Consider the following 16,741-nt stretch of genomic DNA (forward strand, 5'->3'; position numbering starts at 1 on the left):
TTTATTTTTCATGAAAATTGTTAATTAAAGTGATAGAATTTATTGGTATTGTGAATATAATTTGTTTCCATTACAAAAAAAAAAAAAAAAAACTAAGAAAATCATCTATCTTTTGGTATTCGTTTGACTTTGTTTTACATGAAAATTGTCAATTAAAGAAAAAATATTTTTTACAATTAAAGATACAATTTGTTTCCATTTCAAAAAAAAAAAAATAAAAAAAATAAAAAAAAATCAACAACCTATGTGTGAATTGGTTTTCCTTGAAAACCAAGAAAATCAACACTTTCCAAGAAAACCAAGAAAATCAATTCAATGGAAAAAATATGCAGTCAAACAGTCAAAAAGTAGAAGTTGGAATTTGAATTCCATTTTCAATGAAAAATAATGACCAATCAAACATGGCCTTAGAGATTTTAAGGATCTGTTTGAGCTTCAATTTTTCAAAAAATGTATTTCTAAAAACTCATTTTCAACTATATAATTTTTTCATAAAATAATATTAGATGTAAATTCAATAAATTTTCTTATTTTTTATCAAATATATATTCTCCAAAAAATCGTTATTTATTATTTTTTTATTTTTTTCAAAATTTAGTTTTAATGGAGGCAGGGCTAAATGTTGACTATTCCAAGTCAACGTTCGTCCTTTTTTCCCCTTATGCTCCTTCATTGAATGACTTTAATTACAGTGGAAAATAGACCTTTCCGTGATTGTTAGGTTACGAAACAATATTAGTCTAATTGGTTTTAAATAATAATAATAATAATAATAATAATAATAATAATAATAATAATAATAATAATAATAATAAGTAATCGAAAAATCCTTAATTAATACAAACAAAAAAAAATCCCTTAATTAATGGAGAAAAATAATTTTTGTCAACGGTTGAATATGTAAGTACCTTTTTCTACTAATTTCTACTAAAATCGTACCATATAATTGGATATTCTACTGATTTATTCACCGAATCACATGATATTTATTTATTTATTCTTTGATTTGTATGACGTACTTGAATTGTGTTTGCTTTGCAAACAAATAATTTTTTATTTACTAATAAAAAAGACTATTCCAATTATTGACTTTATGTTTTGGTAAATAAATTGAAAAGATTTTCACTCACTGCAAAATATACTTTAGAAACCAATGCTTGATAAATATTATGAGACGAAATTGAATATTGTATGGAACTTTTGAACATGTTTGAATAGTTTTTTAAAAAATACTTTGTTCGATCAGAAGAATTTTTAGAAAAAGTTGACTTAAATTAATTTACTCAAAAAGTTTTTCTAAAAAAGCAGAAATCCTACCAAATGGACCCTAAGAGTATGTTAGGTAATATTGTCTCTATGTGGATAAAGAAATTATTATAAGCTAACTTTATGTACAATTTTAATTACATTGACTTGGGGTTCGTTTGATATAATTTTTGCTTTTACTTTTACTTTTTATAGAATAGTTTTAGGAGGAAGTTGCCTTTATTTTTGCTTGTAAACTCATTTTTAAAAGAGTTTTGTATTATGAAAATGTTCTTAAAAGAAAGAACTTTTAAAAACTTTTCTAATTAGAAAAAATTCTTTCATAAACTTAGTCAAATAAGTCTTAAAGTATCTCAAAAGTTCATTTTGACTTCTTGCCAAACGCGCCCTTATTCTAAATAGACCGTTGGATGTAAAATTCGTGGTGGAAATGAGTTAGTTACAATTATTATGAACAAAAATGGCGGAAATAATGGGGAAATTTCTGGGTCAAAAGAAACAGGGAATAAATAAATTCCAAATCAAATTCTATAAACAAATTCATATTATTCAAACAGAAAAAAAAACACACACACACACACATACACACAACCAGAATTGCAGATTCTGTGTGTATGTGTGTATGTGTGTGATTTTTTCTGATTCCAATTGATTGATCGATTGGAATATTCTGCAGAAAATTATATATATGTTTGTACTCGTTCTGTTTCTCATCTCAGCAATAAATGAAACAAAAGGGTACGTATTTTATATTCTCTCACACATGTATACACTGCAGATTCATATTTTAAGAGAGAGATCGTTAATTTTAGCTGTGATTTGGCTGTTATTTTGTTATGCATGTATATTCTATGTTCATCGTAGTATGCAGTTTATTTATATTTAACTCTCTTTGGGTAAATTTGTTGTTTCGCTAATTTATCTCGTGATCTATAGCCCAAAAACTTTTGATATGATTTCGACTTTTGAATAGTTGATATTCAGCCCTGGGTTTCATAATTTGAGACTATTTTCTGGAGATTGATTTAAGATTTGATTTGAAATTGGTGCTATTTTCTTGCCTTTGTTTGGAGATGAACAATTTCGCAATTTTTTTTATACAGTTACGAGATTTTTGAATTGGTATGCTTAATTTCTTTATAGGAAATATCGTGTATGCTTATAAAACATGTAGATCAATCCTTGAACATGGTATTAAATTATTCAACCAAGACAAGACTCGGTTCTTTCGTTAATTGTTTTTTAATTCGACAGACATATTCATGTCTTGGAAGAGTACAGTTCACGGAATCTGGTCAACCACGTCGTTGATCCTTGTTTGAACATTTGGTGCTACTGTTGGGATTAAGAATCCGCCCCATTTATTGGAACCTTCAGTGGCTAATTGTTGAATTGTTCAGAACAGAGAGCAATTTCATTGATGAGAAATTTTTGGTAGACAAGTTTTCGCAATGGGGTACATGAATGCAGAGAAGAAATGGGTATTTCCTCTTGTTATAAGTTCATTACTCTGTGTTTTCCTTCTTGCAAACTCCTTCAATATGGGGCTCGTGTCATCGTTGCACACAATCAACTCTATCTTTTCAGTCTTCCCATCCCATGCTGTGTCCAATCAAACCGATGTTTACTTTGAGGCAGAGGTTAATCAAGCTCCACCGCCTTCTGCTCTTCCTTCGATTCCAAAGTTCGCTTATTTGGTTTCTGGGTCGAGAGGCGATTTAGATAAGCTTTGGAGGACACTTCATACACTTTATCATCCATGGAACTATTATGTCCTTCATTTGGATCTTGAATCATCTCCCCAAGAGAGACAGGAACTCAGTTCTCGAGTGGAAAATGATCCTGTTTTTTCAAAGGTTGGGAATGTGTATGTGAATACCAAAGCAAATATGGTTACTTATAGAGGACCTACAATGGTATCTAATACTCTTCATGCATGTGCCATTCTTCTAAAACAAAATAAAGATTGGGATTGGTTTATCAACCTCAGTGCTTCAGATTATCCCCTGGTGACTCAAGATGGTGAGCCTTTTCATTTTTTCTGCTATCACACAGTAGCTAGTTTATGCTAGCTGTTTTGCTGTCGTTCTTCTAACATAGCCAGTTCATTGTTGCAGATCTTATGTACACATTTTCCAATGTAAGCCGGAAACTGAATTTCGTTGAGCACACAAGCAATCTAGGATGGAAAGCGTAAGTTTTGTGTGCTTGTTTGATTCAAGAACGGTGATCGATAAGATGGAAAACCAAACCATTAACATGGAATAATATATTTGGTTTTTGCAGGCATGGAAGGGGAATGCCATTGATTATAGACCCTGGACTTTACCAGAAAAACAAGTCTAATATATTTTGGGTCACACCGGGAAGAACCTTGCCCACTGCGTTCAGATTGTTCACTGGTCAGTTCACATATTAACTTCTACCTGACTCGTTGATATAGCATTTTCTGAATTTGCCACACTGCATGTTTTGCAGGTTCAGCTTGGATGATCCTATCGCGTCAATTTGTTGAGTATTGCATATGGGGTTGGGATAATCTTCCGAGAACCCTACTCATGTACTACTCAAATTTCGTGTCCTCCCCAGAAGGCTATTTTCAGACTGTTATCTGCAATTCTCCAGAGTTTAAACCGACTGTTGTCAACCACGACATGCACTATATTTCTTGGGATTTCCCCCCCAAACAGCATCCCCATACCCTCTCCATTAATGATACTGCAAAAATGATTGAAAGTGGGGTTCCATTTGCACGGAAGTTCAAGAAGGATGGCAGGGTATTGGATAAAATTGATAGAGAATTACTTGGTCGAAGAAATGGGAGTTTCACACCTGGTGGATGGTGCAAAGGCAAGCCTCGCTGTGCCAAGGTAGGTAATCCAACCGTACTCAGACCAGGTAGAGGCGCACAGAGGCTTCAGCAACTAATGAATAAACTGCTGACAGACAAGGTAGCTCACCATCCATGTGGTTAGATAAGTATCTGTATTGTTCTTCATCAACGATGGAGAAAGGTGCACACAGATCCTGCATCTTTCTTCACAAGTTTCAAAAATAACGAGTCTTAAGAGAATTGTATCAGAGTAGGCGTTGATCTACTCACACCATCGTTTGGTAGGTTCTAATTAGCAATGCAGATAACAAATCCGAAGATTCAGATGATTGGTCAGGAGGAAAATCTCGCGGTTAGCCCTGCTTACAACTATTCCATTGCTATATAACGAGGATCAGTGGATTGTACCCAAATCTGCAGATTATAGTTTACAAATGCACAAAATTTCTCACACAGTATACCTTTAACTTTTGGTACATTGAATTCACGCATTTTACAGGACTCACAATTTATAAACACTTAAAAAACACTACCAAACAAGTACTTAATCATGGCCCAAGCAATCACTTTCTACCCCATCCTTAATTGGGAACTGAGGTTGGTATGATACCACAACAAAATGCTTGATAAGAATTTTTGAATATATAAACAAAATTTCACTCTTCAAGTTAAATTCGTTCGCTAAGAACTAAGGGCAAAAATACGTTCCTATTGATATCTGTTTCTTGTTACTATAACCTTCTATAAAGCAGATCTTAGGCATCAACTCCTCTGGCCGTAGTTGCTTTTCTTTTCAGGTTTTGTCCCTGTATAAGCATTTGTTTTTGCTTCTCCAGTGCCCATGATTAACCAAATTAAACCATCTCCAAAAGCTTAATATGTCCCATGGAATTTGCTGCAACTAAGGTGGTCGACTGACCACGCCAGCAGACCGATGAGATAAATTGGGCGGTGCCATCCATGTTATCAACACAAAGTGAATCCGTGCCAGTAAATTTAAATGATAATACAGGCATGGGGAAAGCTTTATGGTAGACGAAAACCTGTATAGGGAAGGATATTATCCAACACAGAAGAATAGAAACAATCATTATGCTTGGATCAGACGACCTTTCCTAAAAAATTGACCAACTTCAGTTTACTGTTTCTCTGGAAAGAAACAGCAGTTGACTTACAATTATAATGAAGTTAGAAGAAAAACTATATTAGAGCACGAGGGGTCAAAACGGTTAGTGCTAAAGTGATGATGTGAGATACCTCATTTGTTTCCGAGCCAGTTGCAATATAACCTTCCGATACGGATAAGCCAACAAAATTCTGCAACAAAACAATGTCTACCATCAGATGTCGAGTATGATCACATGTCATTGGAAATTGATGGGAAAAAATCATGGATTATGAATAAGGCCAGGATGACATCAGACAAATGCGTTAAACACATTATACGGGACATTTGCCCGCAGGATATGGAGACATAGATCAGGACTAATGTCAAATTAAATGAATGAAAAGCTTCATTACCAAAGACAATTACATTATTGTTTCATACTGCAAATGATGCAGGCAGATATCAGATAAAGGTTAAAATAAAGTGTTTGACCAGGTAAAATGGAAGTTCCTTTCCATCTCATCTTTCCAGTCATTAAAACCAGACTGGGATTCTGAATTGTTAGAGCCCAAAAAGGAAAAGAGCACAACGTTACTTGATCTTGTACAATGTAACTAAATTTTAAATAACTTTCTCAAAAGACAAATCAAAATGTCAAATAAATGGGATAATATAAAATGAAATTTAACGGGTTTCATAAATAGAGAGAAGATCAAGATACCTTTATATTAAGGTGTCCTGTAAATGATTGGAGAGGATAATCTAGAACTCTTGATGTGCACATTGACAAATCCCAAAGCTTTAAAGTGTTATCCGTAGATGCCGAAACAAGAGTAGATGAATCTATGAACTTCACATAGCTCACAGTTCTATTATGCCCAACTAACGTGCATAGAGGCATTTTTAAGTTACGTAGATCATATAAATATATTCTATGGTCAGCTGAACCAAAAGCCAGGGAATGGCCAGTATCCACGGGGAACTGAACGCAGCAAACATTGGCCTTTGTTCTAATGGTACCGACACTTACTCCCTGCATTAGCAATCCATTTAAGAGAAACAACTTATTACACATTCAGAGTTCAATCTGCACAGATAACTAGATGACTGTAGCCCGTTTAGTTTCAAAGCTGATGTCCATTAATTACAAAAATAGAATTGCCTGATTGATATTCCAGAGCTTAACAGAGCCATCGTCACTCCCGCTGGCCAGCATTTTTGGATCTGCCACTGAGAAGTCAATAGACCATATACGCTGCTCATGTTCTTTCATTTCCATGAAAATATGGCTTCTCGTGACATCCCATACCTGGAAAATATATCACATAAAAGAGTTAAGGAGAGTTATATGTCAATAGTATATAGGGTTATTGTGAGGAACCTGCACCACCCCTTCAAAGTTACTCGAAGCGATCAGGCTTTTGGTATAGCCATTCCAACATAGGTTGCTAAGCTTTGATCTACTTGTCATTTCCACCACAGGATAATGAATATCAAGATCTTCATTTATGATTGAATTGTATTCAAAAATTTTGATCTTCTTGTTTACACCAGCAGTCGCAAAAAAATCACCATCGCGGTCGAAACTCAGCGAGCACACCAGGTTGGATGAATTTAAAAGATCCCCTTGCTTCAAGTCAGCCTTAACTTTCAGCTTACTAAAGGAGAGATACTTTGATAATCCCTCTAAAAATGTATCCACCCATCCACCTTGCCTACTCTCACTATACCGTTCTTTAGTTGAAAGATTACTAATCGAACTTTTTTCAGTGACTGCCATAGATCCCCTGACATTGCTGCTAACTGGAAAATGTTGAGTCAATGGTCTGGCTACTGGTTTGACAGACCTGCGTCTTGTCAAAAGGTAAGCTGATTCCAATTTTCTGAAATTCTTCATCAGCCGAGAACTTTTGGAGAGAACATTTCCCTGTGGTCCAGAAGGCATTTCTGATTTCTGATGCTCATCTGCCTGGTCACCAGATTCTTCTGGGTTATTGTTATAAAGCCCCTGCCTGAAACGCTTTCTAGAAACTGAGCTACCAGAATCATCATCATCAGTAATTATTCTCTCTGGACCTGAAGTCGAATTCTTCCCCAACTCCATACTCGAACCTCCTTTTGCCCTGAGAGCCATAAGCAGTTTTGTGACTTCTTCTATGTCAAAAGATATAAAGGAGATTGTCTCATGCAAGCTATCTGCAGCATCCTGTTTCCTTTGCTGTGTCACCATAAGAAATTCCAACAATAATTCCTGCTCCTCTATTTTTTCTCTGAGCTCCATAGCAGCTTCTTGTTCTTCTATGCTATCTCTTGGTTCATTCAAAAAATCACTTTGCAACACCTCACTGTTATGCATAGAATATGTAAAATAAGAAAGGGAAACTAATCTTTTGTCAGACAAATTACTTGCCAAATTTTTTGCAAAACCCACCGTGCAACTTCAAGACATATCACCCCAAAGGGGTAGTCGAGGAGGGTTTAGGGTCACCAAGCAGACACTGAAAAGCACATATAAATGATATCATCTTTTTTATGGAGACATAAGTAGGTGTGCCCAAAGACAATCCCAGAGTTTCAGAGAAACATTTGCTCAAAAAGGCATTTGGTAGGTCAGTACAACAGGCAAAATGACCTTAAAATTTTATAACATGAGTTTTGGATGACTTCCAGACGAATTGATCATTTCAAACCCACCCATATTTTTGCTCATGATAGATAAGCAATTGGTTAGAGGACATAGTAAGCATCACACACATCAGCCTGTATCTATAAAAGGAACTTTGAGAGTACAAAGGTTGATGTTTGAAGAAAAACACACCAGCTGGTGCAGTAGAAAACAAGAGAAATCTTCAATAAGAAGGCAAGCGGAGGAAGCATAAAAGCACAAATGCCAACTGAAATTTTAGAAATGTTACAGCAAAAACTTGCCTCATTCTAGGCCGGCTACTCGGCTCAGGATGCAGCAACCATAAGCAAAATGAAGCTTCTTTAGGCCAATTCAGAAGCAACTGAGGAGGAAGGACACGATGTTTCAGGCTTGCCATAGTTGTGCTTTTTTCTTCTAGAGAGCTAAATGTGCAGAATAGCTGGTAATATGTTATTAACCACATCAGTAAGGTGCTAGAAAATTTATTCTTGTCAAAGAAATGCACATCAGTTCTAAATTAAACAGCATTTGCACAGGAAAAACAGAGAAGCTTCGGTATTTTTTAGCTTACTTCAAACAGAAGGACTCCGAGTTGATAAATGTCTGAAGCACTAGAATTAGTACCCCCAGAAAGTTCTTCTGGACTGCTGTACCAATTGGATTCCATGAGCAATATTTGTCTCATTGGGAAGTAATACTTATAATCTTCTGTTCGCTCATTGTCGCTGGCTTCTGAAGCATAAATAACCCGACCTGAACATAGTTGCAAGCAACAGATCAAAATCATTTGCGAAAATCATTTACTGAGTTCCTTTCGAGCTAATAATTTTTGGCCCCTAACTCACTCTGAGCTTGTTGGTGCAAGTGTATGTGATGTGAGGCAAAGGTAATGGTGAACCTTTAATGTCGGCTGCTTGGCTGTTGGACCTGTCTTCGAGAAAATCTGAACCAGCATCCAGAAAAGGAACAGACTCTATGAAAGAGACTCGCTTAAACAAGGAAATGACAAAGCAAGATGGCCGCACATTGCGAACAACAATTCCTTGAGAATGCGCCAGGTTAACAAAATCCACAATTTGCAAAAATATTTGAAGGCATTCAGGAGCATCCACTTTCCTTTCTGGATTATCTAACCATTGTCTCAAATTAACATCACTGGATTGCACAGTTTTGTTGAGGGGCCCCATAGAGGCAGAATCTTCAGAGTCTCCAACTTGTGTTCTATAGCGGGTGGTGAGTGGCCAGAGACTTCTTTCCCTCCCCTTTCCTCCGGACATGAACCCAGATTCTTGGGTTGTATTGTCACCTGAGGACTTGATATTTCTTGCATGGATAATCCTAGAATTTCTATCAAAGTCCGACGAAGAACTCAATTCCCTAGAACTATTAGACATCTGCCGACCAGACTTTGATGAGCCTCCCATTATTATCAGCCTATTAATATTAAAAGAATCCTGATAAACACACTCACGACTGTACAATGAAATAATCCTGTGACTTTTAACCAATTCTTTCTATTCCAGAGCAATCTTGAATGAAGAACACATTATACCCAAAATGGAAAACCAAATTGCTCCAGAAGGCCACAATATCTCCAAGCTACATCAACCGAGTTCAGTGTCCGGTAGATAGTATAACTACGTATCCTTTTTAGCATACACAGATAAGCTTAAAGAATTCATATGAATATGAACACCTAAAAGATCAACATAACTGCGTACCCTTTTTAGCAAATTCACAAATTATCAACAGACCAAGACAATTAGAAATGAAAAAAATAAAAATAAAAAAGAATACCAAATCATCACATCGACATCCATTTCAGTACTTGCAGAAACACACAGTGTACCAGTGTGTGTATGGCTACAAAGAGATAGAAGAGAGAAGGACAACAAGCAATACCAATTATCAGCATGAAAGCAAAGCGTAGCTGGTGGGGAAAAGATTTTTTACACTCACTCCCCCAGATAGAAACAAAAGAGCATCGTGTTGTTTTCCAAAGGAAAACACCACAACCTTATAAAATTCCAGAACCCCAAGAATTTTTGCCAAGATAACAAAAGTAAAAATACGGTCATGAAGTTCGATACAGTTCGGAGTGAAACATTTTTCGGTAACTGTTCTTCCACTAAATTAATATCACCTTAATAAACCCTATAGAGATTCTCTGTATCCATCAAAAATTAGTAAATGCAGTCATTCCCACTTCGATTCCATTCCAATAATGCATTCCTACGTATGTATGTTTGTATATGAACACGTGGCTAAATCACATCCTAGCTGCCCTTTCAAACCCACAGAAAAAGATCAGTATTTTATCCATTTGTGGTCCAGAATGATCACCAAATTCCAATGAACGGCAGCGAAAGACGCAAGAGGTCAAAATTAATAGAATATATAATAATATAACCGAAGGCTTTGAATTAAGCAAATTAGAGGGAATTTCACGTAATGTCCATTTTCAACGAGTTATTTGTAAAAATATCTATTATTTTGTCAATATTCATTTTCCAATTATGTAGACGAAAATACCTTTGTTAGAAAATATTATATCCACACAAGAATTCTAAATTTTCCATATCATTATTCATGTCAATCAACGTAGAAATGTCAATCAGTATTAAATTCCTGGGTCGGGTAGGTGTGGGTCGATGTGGGTTGGGTTATGGGTCGAGTAGGTGCGAGTCGAGTTGGATCGGGTTATGGGTAAAAAATGGAAACCTGATAGAACCCGACCCGAATACAAAAAAAAAAAAAAAAAAAAAAAAAAAAAATGAAGGCGGGGGAACGAAAAAATAAAAGAAGCCCTAAACTAAGTCCTCTCAGTCTCTCAATCTTCACTCCGACCCAACCCGCCGATAACGAGCCTGTCCATTTTTCTCTTATTTTCCCAGTTGCCGCTTGCCCACCACACTTCAGAGTCCAGTGCTATAGAGTAAGTTTATTTCGTTATTTTTTTCACTTTCCCAAGTCTCCGCTCTTCCTAAATTCTAAAATTTAGCTAGTTTAACATAAATTAATGTCAAGGTCACTGAGTGTCTCGATTCTATTGGGCGAGCAAATACTAACTGTTGATACAATTTGAGATAAAAAGTGGTACACGTGAGATACTTTCGAAAAGGTAAAGTGTTTAAAGAAATCAGGAAAATGATTGTATTTTCTGTTGTCCTTGTTATTGTATCTTTTACTTTGAGATATAATCTATATGTCAACTAAATTTGATGCTGCTAGATGATAAATAACACTAGTACGAAGTGAAGAATACTCCATTTGAGGCATATTTCGCATCTAAGTTAGGCAATAAATATGATGAAATGACACAGGTTGTGTTGCTATTATACATTCTTAGACTGTTTGAATACTCATCAACAATTAAATGGCTTCATTTTCGCATCAAATTTGTTCTGCATCTTGTTGAGGGTTGCATTTGTATATTGATGGTTTCTTATGGAGGAAAACTGTGATAGGTTGATAGCAGATAGAAAACTTTGTCAAATCTTATGACATGTATACTTGATTTTTCGTATGGTCTGTCGTAGTTGGCTCTAAATTTATTTAATACAAGGCTATGTTGTTGTTATTTATTTTGCTAAAGAATATTGCATTTTCGATTTATTTGCATATCTAAATTAGGCAATTAACTTAATGAAATTGTAGAAGATTGTGTGTATACTTTTGAACTGTTTGAATGGTGATCAACTATAAAATGGTTACATGATAGCTTCAGATTAGAAGTCAGGTTTGTTTTAATTTCAAAAATTAAACAACTTAGTTTAGATATGGTATTTTATCAAACCATTGTATTGTAAAAATCATTTTTCTTTCACTGCATTTTAACAAGAATGTTATATTTGATTTCATTTGTACGTTCTCATACTATATGTTAAAGTATTGTTTTCATTTGTTTTGATTTGTAGATGAGTATGACACACCGATATAAAATTTCGGAGGAAGAACGTATTCCGACCCATGTGTCGCAAGTGAGCAACACAAAATATATATCAGTTGTCCTCAACAAATTGGATCCACAGCAAAAGCGTTAGTTGGAGGACAGTTGTATAGGACATGTTGCAAGGTTACCGGAGTTGAATCTATCTGCTCAATTAATTCATGAAATGGTAAACAGATCGATGGTATGCCGAAAGCGGTTTGAGGCTTGGTTTAAGGTGAACCAAAGGTTTGCATGATTTAGACTATCGGAGTTCACACTAATTACTGGCTTGAAGTGCAGTCCAGTGCCTAAAGGTGCCAAAGTTGACAAAATCCTAGAGAAAACTCGTCTACAAGATAAAATGTTTGCTAATATGGACCGGATAACGTGTAGCGACCTGGAGAAAATTTTTTTGAAATGTGCCAATCGTAACGATCGTTACAAGTTTGGGTTGGCACTAATTATTGAAGAGGTATTTAATTCAAGAGATCGAAATATATGAATAAATTCGACAACTCTTTCCATCGTTGACGACTTGGATTTTTTCAATGTCTACCCATGGGGGACAGTATGTTTTCAACTTTTCATCAAATCACTACTACGTGGATGGGGAAGAAAGATGGACATGATAAAAGTAAATGATTGTGCTAGGATGACTTACACATTGTACGGATTCTCTTTTGCTGTCCAGGTATACATCTATTTTTGTTCATTTCAGTTCTTCTCATCGCTCATTGTTATTTATCTCCAAATATGGTTATTACTGTTACAAATGTCATGCAGATTTGGGCGTACGAGGCAATTCCGGAGTTGGGAGCTCAATTCTCGAGTAAGACTTGTGACGATGTCCCGAGGATGTTGCGGTGGTCTGGCACGAAACAACCTCATTCCCGAACATATTCAGATTTTTTTGAGAAGACAAATGTAGACTATTTACATACTTAATTGCCTTACACTTCACAATATATATTTTTTCATTTAGCCTATTTTTCTTCTCCTGTAGGTGCACTTGTGGGCAACGCTGCGAGCAACCGCTGCAGAAGAATTGCAGCCGTACTTCGTCAATCTAGTTCCATTGGAAGACGCAGCCGACCCTGTTCTAGATGGTCTTGTTGCTCAATCATAGAAATACAAACTTGTCCAGTTGAAGATGATGTCATACGGAACGATGACAACAACCGTTGACCAAATAAATCCCAGAGAGGCAACAAAGGTGGACCTCGTCATCAAGGTTTGCATCTCGTTGAAGGCAGAGAAGAAGGGGGATCCGATCGTTGAAAGACCTGTGTCTTTAGATGAGATAAGAGTTATCTTGAATGAACAAGGGGAGGCATTTGAGAGCAAGATGGGGGATTTGAGGGAAGAAATGAACACAAGATTCGTTAGTCTTCAAAATGATCTGGGAGGTCATGTGTGTGGTTTGAGAAATCATGTCACTGATGAGATGAATGTTCTTCGACGAAGGTTTGATGAAGTTTCTACAGAAATTGGACAACACAATGTTGGTGCTGGGTATGGTGGATTTGGTCATGACGATCGCAGTGGAGACAAGCCCCGACATGATGTTTTCACTCCCAATATTTCTGCGGACAGACATGATGTTGAAGAGGCAACCGAACCAGTTGTTTGCAATATCCCTGATGTGTCCATAACGTCGGGAGGTGGGGTTGGAGTACTTGGGTCAGTATATGTTGCTTGTAATATTGTGAAAGAGGTACTAGCCGTTGTACCTACAGTTGGTGTGACCATTGATGATCAATTGGTTCATGATAGCGTTGTTTCTGGACCTTCGATGGCAGCTGATCCACCTACACGTAGACCTCAATCGTTGAGGCTGAAGAAGGCTAGTGCAAACACAAAGACGCCATACACCCGATCTGGTCGCAAGAGGGGTAAGAGGGATGCGTAGAATTTAGAGGTTCGCCTATTTTGATTTATATGGTGGTATTTCAATATGTATTTTGGTTTATGTTGTGGTACGGAAAATATATTTTGGTTTAGACAGTGGTTTGCATATTTTTGTTTATATGGTGGTATGTAATATTTTGTGGTACGGAAAATATATTTTGGTTTAGATAGTGGTTTGCATATTTTTGTTTATATGATGGTATGTAATATTTTGTGGATGCAAACCGGTGATTTATAAGTTAGTGACATGTTCAGAATGTTGTATGTTGAAAATAGCTTATAACTTTATTATCTCATATAGTGGAGTAGGAGATGTCAATGTTCTAATGAAATGTGGAGAAATACTATACTTTATTTGAAATGTCGTTCTATACAAATGTACTGTCAAGTGTCCAGATTAGCAGACATTCAATGTCGAGAAATACACGTCAAATGTCAAAAAATGAGTGAAATGTCAAGAAATATATTGTTTCAATATAAATGTTAACGTCCCTTGTATTTTTTTTTCAATAATATGTGAATATATGTGTCATTCTGTGTGATCATGTATGTGGAAATAAAATAAATTTCGTGCTACTTAGCAGTTAGCAAGGAAAAATTGATTAACTCGGTTAGCTTTAATAAATTAAAGAAATTTATCGAACATTTTTTTTTAATATAAAATTTGAATTGTACAAAACGTTAATTTTTTTTTTGTGAATATAAAATTTTAATGGAACAAAATGAATTAAAAAGAAATTTATAATTTGTCAAAAAGTTTCAAATTGCAACATAAGAAAGCTTAAAGAAACCACTGATATATATATATATAATGTGTGAAAAATATTCAATTATAACAACACAACAAGCGAATATATTCACTATATACAGAATCTATCATCAACATTCAATTATCGTAACACAACAAAATGGTTCTGACATTTACTCACATGTACACTTTTAGCTACTTTTTCTCGTTCACTCATTATCCTCACATTCACTCCCCCATCCACACATTTAGCTACAATTATTTGTCACATTCACTCACTCTTCACACGTTTTAATTAATTTTAGCTCCTTCTTCTCATTTACTCCCCCATCCACACATTTGACTACAATTATTTGTCACTTTCACTCACTCTCTACATATTTTAATTCAAGTTTCATTCTCACATTCATTTAGCCAGAAACATTTTCCACATTCACTCAAAAAAGACGCTCATTTGATCGGAAAATGTAAGTAATTCAAAATTTGTATTTAATATTTGTGCTACTTAGCAGTTAGTTGAATATCTTGAAAGAAAATATACTTTTAAACTACAATTTACTCAAAAAGCCTCGTCTCCATGTCACGGAGAGCAGCGTCTCCGTGACACTATGAGAGTGTCACAGAGACACAGAAATGCAACCATCATATTTTTTTATTTTTTTTTTGTAATTACCCACCCAGTATGTTTTACGTCATATGTAAACAAAAATATTACATTTTGTTTAAAATATTAATTTTTGATTTTAATTTTGTTTAGTATACAAGACGTGAAAGAAATTATATTTGTTTGAAAATATTAATTCTTAAATAATTGTACAATTAACAGTACTTTGCTTTACTATAATAGATGTGTACAATCAAATGAAAATATTAATTCTTGAAAAAATAATTACAGTTGTTTAAAAATATTAATTCTTGAAAAAATAATTACAGTTGTTTAAAAATATTAATTCTTGTATAATTGATGCAGATGTCTTTAGAAACGTTCTCTCTCCAGAACAATGATTTTCTGCTACCATCCTTCAGTATCCAAATCGTCAATACGTTCAAAATTGTGGAAATTTCATAGATGCAAATCAACAATGTTATTTGATGTGTAGTAATTTTTATGGATTTATATATGAAGCTGTTTTCAAAGGAGACGAAGAACAATTTACTAGCAAGTTGGTACACGAATTTATAATGAGATTTATGCATTGTGGCAAAAACAATGAACTTTGGGTATGATTAGATGACCATCTTGCTAGGTTTGGGCTGCAAGAATTTTGCCTCATTACTGGACTACCTTGCCATGAACCATCCGTAGAAATTGATTATAATAACGATCGTCTTAGAAATCAATACTTCAATGGCACAAAAAAATTAGCAATAGAATGCTTTTTTGAAACTTTCCACATGTGTGAAGATACAGAAGATAAATTTAAGTTGGGATTAGTTATGTTGGTTGAGTGTGTGTTGAAATCGATTTCACGAGAAGTTGATTATAGAACTCTGGGCATGGTTGAATATCTGGATGAGTTCCTTACGTATCTGTGGGGCCGGATAGCATATTTCGTTTTGTTAAATTCATTGAAAGAGTCACACTTGGAAAGAATACTAAGGATGCAACAGAATGGACAAACAGAATGTAAGTATGCATTACAAGGCAATCCACTCGCATTTCAGGTATTGTGTTCCTATTCTAATTACTTACGTATTATGTATAATTTCTTTGTACAAAGAATAAAATTTATACATCACATTTCTCTTTCTTTACGTTGCAATATTGGATATATGAAGCGTTTCCACGAATTGGACAAAAGTTTGGTCATCGTAAATACATAACGGTGCAGATTCCTCGAATCTATAATTTGAGGCCTAATACTATACTAAAGGAATCAGGTGTTAAGCAATTTTTGGATACTCAAGATGTATGAATTTTTTATTTTCAATGTAGAATGACATTCGCATTTTATTATTAACAAGTTCAATTAAACAAATGGATTATGATAGTTTGTTATGATTACAGATCGAAGTCATTGCAGTGCTGCAACCTACAGAGAAAGAATTACAAACACCCTGGTACACAAATCTTTCATTGTTGGATGACGATGAACATAATATATTAGATGCCATTGTCACTGGAGAAGTAGATAATGTAGTACCACAAATACCAGATAACATCCGTGTGCAAGAAACGACCAGTCGTGGTACATCGAGAACTTCAACTGGAGTTGAGCCTAGTTCTGCTTCTGGTGCCTCCAGATATGTAACTGAAGACTGAATGGAAGAAATGTTGGGTATGTACAGGCAACATACGA

The 16,741-nt window shown here is 35.1% G+C and overlaps 2 protein-coding genes across 2 annotated transcripts; one reads left to right on the plus strand and one right to left on the minus strand.

The window, feature by feature from the left end:
• The first annotated feature begins 1,762 nt into the window (after positions 1-1,762).
• Positions 1,763-4,550, plus strand: LOC111395627 (beta-glucuronosyltransferase GlcAT14A-like). Its single transcript, XM_023021711.1, has 5 exons — positions 1,763-2,004; positions 2,521-3,288; positions 3,384-3,459; positions 3,553-3,668; positions 3,745-4,550. The coding sequence occupies exons 2-5, from the start codon at positions 2,718-2,720 to the stop codon at positions 4,239-4,241; spliced, it is 1,260 nt and encodes a 419-aa protein (XP_022877479.1). The 5' UTR covers positions 1,763-2,004; positions 2,521-2,717; the 3' UTR covers positions 4,242-4,550.
• A 93-nt stretch (positions 4,551-4,643) lies between these two features.
• On the minus strand, positions 4,644-10,134 carry LOC111395626 (protein SPA1-RELATED 4-like). Its single transcript, XM_023021710.1, has 8 exons — positions 8,753-10,134; positions 8,426-8,607; positions 8,136-8,293; positions 6,589-7,552; positions 6,370-6,516; positions 5,929-6,240; positions 5,357-5,416; positions 4,644-5,142 (listed from the first exon to the last, which is right to left on the minus strand). Exons 1-8 carry the CDS (start codon positions 9,276-9,278, stop codon positions 4,954-4,956), a joined length of 2,538 nt encoding a protein of 845 aa, XP_022877478.1. The 5' UTR covers positions 9,279-10,134; the 3' UTR covers positions 4,644-4,953.
• Positions 10,135-16,741: the final 6,607 nt, after the last annotated feature.

This window comes from Olea europaea, chromosome 6 (assembly GCF_002742605.1).
Source record: "Olea europaea var. sylvestris chromosome 6, O_europaea_v1, whole genome shotgun sequence".
Classification (NCBI taxonomy): domain Eukaryota; kingdom Viridiplantae; phylum Streptophyta; class Magnoliopsida; order Lamiales; family Oleaceae; genus Olea; species Olea europaea.